Genomic DNA, 7,654 nt, shown 5'->3' on the forward strand with positions numbered 1-7,654 from the left:
CTTCTTCTTCTTCTTCTTCTTCTTCTTCTTCTTCTTCTTCTTCTTCTTCTTCTCTCTCTCTCTCTCTTAAAGATTTATTTATTTATTTTATGTATGTGTACGAGTGCACTGTTGATGTATTCAGACACACCAGAACAGGGCATCGAATCCCATTACAAATGGCTGTGAGCCATCATGTGGTTGCTAGAAATTGAACTCAGGACCTCTGGAAGAGCGGTCAGTGCTGTTAACCTCTGAGCCATCTCGCCAGCCCTCTCTTTCCTGGGATGACCACTTTAAATATGTCTCCTTTCTCTGCTTGTCACTGTTACTTGTTTATTGGCATATAGAAGACATGGGTGGCCAAGCCTAGGTTGTTAGGACAACAGGGCCCGGGCTTTGGGTCAAACAATTTGGAATAAATGTATAAGAAAGTAGTGACTACAGATAGGAATTTAAATGTGAAGGGAGCTTGTTGCAGATCAGGTTTGGCAGCTTATTTGCTCTCTTCTGCCAGGTCCTCCCTGCTACCTCACTGCAAGGCTGTTTCCTGTTCATCTTCAATCTGAGATGACATTTTCTGCCAGAGACTGATGATGCTTCAGAATTCCAAAATCCTGTTGGACAATGGTGTCAGCTAAAGGTCAGAAACTGGAATGTTAATCATTGAGAACAGGGAGCTGGAGAGAGCTGGCAGAACAGCAGAGCCAGAGGCATCCAGTATATTCTACAAGGGACTCTCCCCTTCGTTGCTATGTGCTTTTAAAAAATATATTACTCTACCATATACATTAATAATTTCAGTTTTGCTAATGACTGTCTAATAAGAGCTTCAAATACAATTTTCATTAGGATATTGAACTATATTTAAGCAAGCTTTTGGATTGCCTTACTTGGCATAGGTACTCCGTAAGCCAAGTTCTTCAGAATGGAACCCCCTAGAATAAAATGACACTGTTTAAGATGTTATTAAAGGGGGGAGTCGACATGGGGTCCCACCCCTAAGAAGTTTCTGCAATTGATACTGCCCAATGAAGGGAAACTCAACTTTCTCCAATGGAGTCTCATTAGGTAAATTAACCATACTTTAGGGAAGGCCGCATACCCAGGGGTAGCTGGCCCACTACTAACTGATGGTATATTTTGTAGACTTTTTCCTTTATTTTTGCTTTGTTTGGAGGTTTTTGTTTTCTTTGTCTTGCTTTGCTTTGTCTCATGGTCTTTATGGTCTTGCTTATTTGTTTTTTCATTTTTGAATGTGTGTGTGTGTGTGTGTGTGTTTGAGAGACAGAGAAAGAACGTAAAGTTGGGTGGGTAGGGAGGTGAGGAGGAAGATTTGAGGGAATTGGGGGAGGGGAAAGCATGATCAAGAAAAGAAAGAAAATGGTTTTTCAGTGGGTCAGTACATAGCCACTTCAAGTACAGAAAACAAGAGGAATAATTTGGAAATTTTACAGGGTCCTTTTGGGGGGAGAACCCTGAAGCATGTTTAATAAACAATTTTGAAAATTAGTTTCACGAAATGTTCTGCCTGAGAAGCCAATGTCAAACTTGGAATGTTAGGAGTATCAAGTTTCCTGAAGATACACAGCTCGGTCACAATCTTGGTCTCATTCAACCAAATCTCAACAGTGGGGGAACAGAGCCTTCACATGTTTCTGGTCTCTGGGAGAGTAGGCATCTGAGAGTCAAGGTTGGAGAATGGGGGTGGGAGGTTGGGGGGAGGGGGTGATCCAAGAACTGTGGTGCACATATGGAGAAAGGTAGGAGTCAGAATTTAACTGTTGGTTTTGGGTTGTTCTCAAGTGGTATGTTTGGTTTGCAGGTCCTGAGTCAGGTTGGGGAATGTGTTAGAGGTTCAAGAATCCAAAGTAAGTGTGTGTGTGTGTGTGTGTGTGTGTGTGTGTGTGTGTTTAAAGATTTTATAAGCAAGGTTTTTCTAAGCTGGGGAGCCACACTAGGAATGGCCTTCTATGTTAACCTATGTTAAAAGAAGGGAGCATATTTCTACAGCACAATGTATGTAGCAAGTGGTACCCTACCCCAGGATGAGAAGTCATGATTGCAGTCCAGGCTCATTTAGGCAGTGAGGGAGGGCTACCAAGCATCACAAATTATCAAGCCAGCTAGTGGAAGCCAAGATTAGTAGTGGCCGGGCAGTACTAAGGCAGGATTGGGAGAAGGTAGGGAGATTGTCAACCTGGGTAAAATTCCTATCCTAGAATGGCTATTTTATGTACTGAACTACGAATACAGATGGATTGGCTAAGGGGAGAAATTTGTGTACAAAGAGTGTCCATTATTAAGTTCACCCCAGCGAAAGTGAAAGGAATTCTTGAGAACAAAGATTGTTGCTGAACTGGACAACACATCGGACGTGGGGATTTCCAACCCAGCTACTCACATATAAGCAGACACGAGGACTCTTTTCTCATTTAGCTTCTGACTGCAGACATGGCTTCCTGCATCTGTGTAAGTTGGGGTTTGGTAAACGAATGGGAAGGAAAAGTATTTCCATGTATTGGGAATACAGTTCCACAACTCGGGAAGGGACAGTGGTCTAGGAGGTGAGGCGGTTGGGTGAGAAACATTCAGGAGAAAAGGCAGACATTGGTAACTGCACAATAGGAAAAGGGTACTCTGAAGAGAGGTTGGTCATTTGACTTATTAAACTGTTAAAATATTTTTATTATGCATTTATTATGTGGGGGCATGTATATACGGGGTTAGGGCCAGAAGATAACCTTCAGGAGTCCTCTCCCTTCAGCACATAGGTTCTAGGGACCAAACTTAGTTAGGGGTAAGGCTTGATGGGGAAAGTTTGTTTGTTTGTTTGTTTGTTTAAGTGGTGAGCCATTTTGCCAGCCCCACTTAGGAGAATTGGTAGGACACTGTGCTTCATGAGGCTGGCAAGATGTGAAATTAGGAAAATAACATTCAGAGTTCTCAGCCTTAAGCTTCTCTCTCTTTTCAAAGGAAAACTTCACAAATCTCATTTTTCTTTTTGTTGGTGGCATAACTAACACATTACTTTAAACAGGATATACTCCAGTGTAAAGAATGTGCAATCATGGGAGTGTCCAATACAGGACAAGACCTCCTCCTCAGAAGAATCTGGAATATCTAGGTTGGAGAGATTTCTTGAATGGAGTATGAGGAAGTTTTCATGAGGTTTACAGGGCTGATTCTCCTGTAACTTAATTCTTCAGTAAATGAAGCTAAACTTAAATATAATTTCTATCATCTGTAAGCGGGACCCTGGTTTTTATCCTAATTTAAAAAGGATATTATGTTCTATAGCAGTAGATATAAAAATACAAGCTATACAGATTAACAGCGTTAAGCACAGCATCACCACAACATGGGCATTATCCCAAAAGGAATGGGAACATTAATAAGAACGTAGTAGTGTAGAGGCAGTATAACTTGATTAGGGTTCTTTCTGAATTAGTCACAGAGGGTGAGTCGTGGCTGAGAGCATCCTGCGAGGCTGCCAAATCTTGGAAATCTGCTTGGGGTTTGTTTAAGGATCTGTGTGCAACTTTTGAACCCTGTGGTTTCACGGATCTAGTGTTCTGATTTGGGTTATAAAATAGGAATTAAAAGTTTCATGAGAGGGACAGATGCAGATTGCTGGGAAGGAAGCAGAGGGCTAGCCAGGCAGTACAGTGAAGCTGATGAATAGGGAGTAGAGGATCGCAGACACTCTTAGATGATTCTCTTGGCTTTCTCTGCTTAGGTTGTCAGTTCAGAGCAATGGCCAGTGATGACCTTTCGTACCACCGAGAACGACAAAGTGAAGAAGATAAATGAACACGTTAGGTCCCAAACCAAAGTCTCTGTTCAGGACCAGATCCTTCTGCTAGACTCCAAGATCCTCAAGCCCCATAGGAAATTGTCATCTTATGGGATTGACAAGGAAACCACTATCCACCTCACCCTAAAGGTGGTGAAGCCCAGTGATGAAGAGCTGCCCTTGTTTCTGGTGGAGTCAGAAAACGAGGGGCAAAGGCACCTCCTCCAAGCTCGAAGAACCAGCTCAGTGGCCCAGGTGAAAGAGATGATCGAGAGTGTGACTGCTGTGAAGCCCAAGAGGCAGATTGTGACTTGCAACGGAAAGAGGCTGGAAGACGGGAAGATCATGGCCGACTACAACATCAAGAGTGGCAGTTTGCTCTTTCTGACAGGGCACTGCATTGGGGGATGATCACTGGGATGGGTTATGAGAAGCTCAAAGCCAATTTACTTTGAGCTATTACCAATCACATCTCTTGATGATGTAAAGGAATTAGGGAGAATGAAATAAAGATTTGAGGGGAGTGGGGTGGATTGGTGAATATTTGTCAAGTCTGCAATTCCTTGTTTCTAACATAGTTCATTTGCAGGGTTGTTGATGAGAGCAAACACTGAAACTTTAGTCAGGTGTGGTGGTGCAAACTTGGGAGGCAGGGGCAGGCAGAACAATGAATGATTGTTGAACCAAATTGAATTCTAATTATAGACTATAGAGAAATAACGTGTTATGGAATATTATTGTTTACCATAACGGGATCATAGTCTAATAAATGATTTAGAAATTCAGGAATCATTTTCTTATTTAAAGATATTTGGTATACAATAAAAACTAGTAGTTTCTCCATGTGCTGTATCTCACCCTATCAGAAGCTCTGGTAAGGGGAAGAACCATATTCTATCTGGCAGATGGGAGTCCCAGTTTAACCAGGGCCAGCACAATTGCCTATTATTTACAGACATTCTTTGTCATTGTGCGGACAGAATGTTCTGTAGTGGGCCTGGTCACCTGGCGAGGTTTGCATTAGCTGGACTGGCTCCCCAAGGACAGAAACCATGTCCTGTTTCTGGAAGAGAGCTCAGTAAGGTAGGGCCCATGACTTCCTTGTTAACCCGAGAGACTTCACCTGATGGATGAAGCCATGGAATTTTTCATGGTCTTTTGTAAGCCTGGAGAAAAACTGAAGGTCAGCACCAGGGTACTCATCATATTATCTCCATGTGGATTTTTCAGGGCCGGTAAAAAGTCTCCTGAGTGCATCCGCCCCCCTCCTGCATCATCCTGCTTCCCTCCTTACAGAAAGTCCCAAGTGTTTATATATTTCCGGAGTCCTTTCTTCGCAACCCCCCAAGAATCCAACCCTACCTGGTGAGAGAAAAGAATCTCTCTACTAACCCAGAACTTATGGAGCACAAAACTTGCATATTCTCAGGCAAAGACAGAAATTATGAGCATCCTATTTCTGGGACTCTGAACCCTTCTCAGGTTTGTCACTGTCCCACCTATGGCCTCCCCAGACTCCGTAAGAGCCTCAGTGCCGCGCCCTTCACCTCCTTGTTCCTCAGTGTGTAGATGAGGGGATTGAGCGCGGGCGTGACCACCGTGTAGAAGAGCGAGACGAACTTGCCTCGGCCCTGGTTGTAACTGTGCGTGGGTTGCAGGTAGGTGTAGGTGGCAGAGCCATAAAATAGGCAGACGGCGGTCAAGTGAGAGCCACATGTGCTCGCCGCTTTCCGCCAGCCCGAGCTGGACTGCATGCCCCAGACTGCGCGGCCCACAGCGATGTAGGAGGCCAGGATGACCGCTGAAGGCACCAACAGGATGACCACACGCGCGGCGAACATCTGGCGCTCGGTGGCGCTGCGGCCCCCTCGGCAAGCCAGCTGCAGCAGCGCGGGCAGCTCGCAGATGAAATGGTCCAGACAGCGGGGCGCGCACAGCGGACGCGCGGCCAGCAGGGCGGTCTGCGCCGCGGAGTTGGCCAGGCCACCGAGCCAGGAGGCTCCGGCCAGCGAGCGGCACAGTAGCGGCGAGGCGAGTGAGGAGTAGCGCAGAGGGTTGCAAACCGCAGCCGCGCGGTCCAGCGCCATGACCGCCAGCAGCACGCACTCGGCGGAGCCCAGCGCCAGCGATGAGCACAGCTGCGCCATACACCCGGAGCGCGGTAGCTGCAGCACTGAACCGCGCAGGCTGGCAAGCAGCGGTGGCACCACACTAGTGGTGAAGCCCACATCCACCAGAGCCAAGTGGCAGAGGAAGTAGTACATGGGTGTGTGCAGGCGAGGGTCGCGAATGGCCAGCAGCACCAAGGTCGCGTTGCCCGTGAGCGTTAGTAGGTAGCAGAGAAGGACCAGCGCGAAGAGGACCGGCTGCAGAGAGGGCCAGTCGGTGAAACCCAGCAGTAGGAAGCGCTCCGCTGAGCTGTGGTTAGCCTGAGGGGAAACTCCAAGAAGGTTCAGAAAGGCGAGACAAAAATGTTTAATGCTAGAGGACGCGGTGGTGCAGGCCTTGAGCTGGGAGGCAAAGGCCAGAAATTTCTGAGTTCGAGGCCAGCCTGGTCTGCATAGTGAGTTCCAGGTCAGCCAGAGCTACATAGTAAGACCCTGTCTTACAGCTATCCACAACAAATAAGAACACCCAATATGGGATAAACTAGGCAAGAGAGGAACACACATGCCCAAGTTTTAGTTTTGTTACATAGTCACATGCCAGTATTCCTTTACAAGTCCTTCAAGGGGGACAGAAGCTCTGCTTAACAGGTGAGCCAATTAGAGATAACTTACAAGGTCGAGTTGTCCCAAGTCTATCGCTAACCAGGTCTGTGTCCCTGGTTCTGGTTGCCCTCCTAAGGGCAGCTATAAAGGTACTGTGCATATGAAGTGCATATTCCATTCTGAGCCTCCCCTCTCCTCTCTCCTCTCCCCCTGTTTTCCTTAAAAGTGGGCATTGTCTAAGAATTAAACCTGGGTGGGACTAGATTGAGAAGTATTATCACCTTTTCTGTTCATACAACAGTTGAGCCAACTGAACTCTGAGCAGACAAAGCCAGCCAGGTTTCACAGGTGTGCTTACATATATATGAAATACACACACACACACACACACACACACACACACACACACACACACACGTAATTCAACCATTTAGGAACAGTCAAGAAATATCTAGCTATAGAGTTTCCACTGGATTACACCAAATATGGTAACTGTAGCCAACCAAATATTTTTTCTTTATTTTCCTTCCTTCCTCCCTGCCTCCGTTTGTCTCTGCCTGCCTTGGGTTTTTCCCCTTCCCTCCCCGCCTGCTTTTCTTTCCTCTCTCCCTCCCTTCTTTTCAATAGAGTCTCATGAAGCCCAGGTTGGACTTCAGTTCTACTTGTAGCAGAGGATGGCCTTGAACTTCTGATTCTCTTGAGTCTACCTCCAGAGAGCTGGGATTGTAATCATGAACTACAATGTCCAGCATTCAAGCAAATGTTTCTTGGTTTTGCTTCTGTGTTCATCCTATCAAAATGTTCCTTATGTTTCCCCTGTGCCTCACTGAACCACTTTTGCCTGGTTCGGAAACAGCTGTTTGCTCAAATAAACCCGTTAAAAGTTTATTAGGCCTCATATCTGCCCCCACCCCTTGGGCTGAGGATTGAATCCGGGGCCTTCTGCATGCTGAGCGTGCTCCGTACTGAGCTGTGCTCCTACTCCGTGAGTTTGTTAACATGTTACACTGTTTTGTCTAACCTACAGAGGCTGTTTACAACGCACAGGACCTCCTTCTGTATATGTGACATCCGGGATTGCCCCGTGGAGGAAGGGACACTTCCTGTCAGACCAGAAGTGAGGAGCCCTCGGTCCTAGAACTGTACTCAGCTAAAACACCGGTGTCTG

At 46.2% G+C, this 7,654-nt stretch overlaps 1 protein-coding gene and 1 pseudogene across 3 annotated transcripts; one reads left to right on the forward strand and one right to left on the reverse strand.

Annotated features, from left to right (window-relative positions):
• The first annotated feature begins 175 nt into the window (after positions 1–175).
• Ubd (ubiquitin D) lies at positions 176–4,618 on the forward strand. 3 transcript variants are annotated; one of them, XM_031348327.1, is made up of 4 exons: positions 176–216; positions 497–622; positions 2,236–2,451; positions 3,719–4,618. In XM_031348327.1, exons 3-4 carry the CDS (start codon positions 2,434–2,436, stop codon positions 4,184–4,186), a joined length of 486 nt encoding a protein of 161 aa, XP_031204187.1. In that variant the 5' UTR covers positions 176–216; positions 497–622; positions 2,236–2,433; the 3' UTR covers positions 4,187–4,618. The 3 variants fall into 3 exon arrangements, with proteins under 3 accessions (XP_031204187.1, XP_031204189.1, XP_031204190.1); XM_031348329.1 differs by having other exon boundaries at positions 2,287–2,451; XM_031348330.1 differs by lacking the exon at positions 2,236–2,451 and having other exon boundaries at positions 3,719–4,316.
• A 656-nt stretch (positions 4,619–5,274) lies between these two features.
• LOC116075268 lies at positions 5,275–6,479 on the reverse strand (annotated as a pseudogene).
• Positions 6,480–7,654: the final 1,175 nt, after the last annotated feature.

This window comes from Mastomys coucha, unplaced genomic scaffold (assembly GCF_008632895.1).
Source record: "Mastomys coucha isolate ucsf_1 unplaced genomic scaffold, UCSF_Mcou_1 pScaffold3, whole genome shotgun sequence".
Lineage (NCBI taxonomy): Eukaryota > Metazoa > Chordata > Mammalia > Rodentia > Muridae > Mastomys > Mastomys coucha.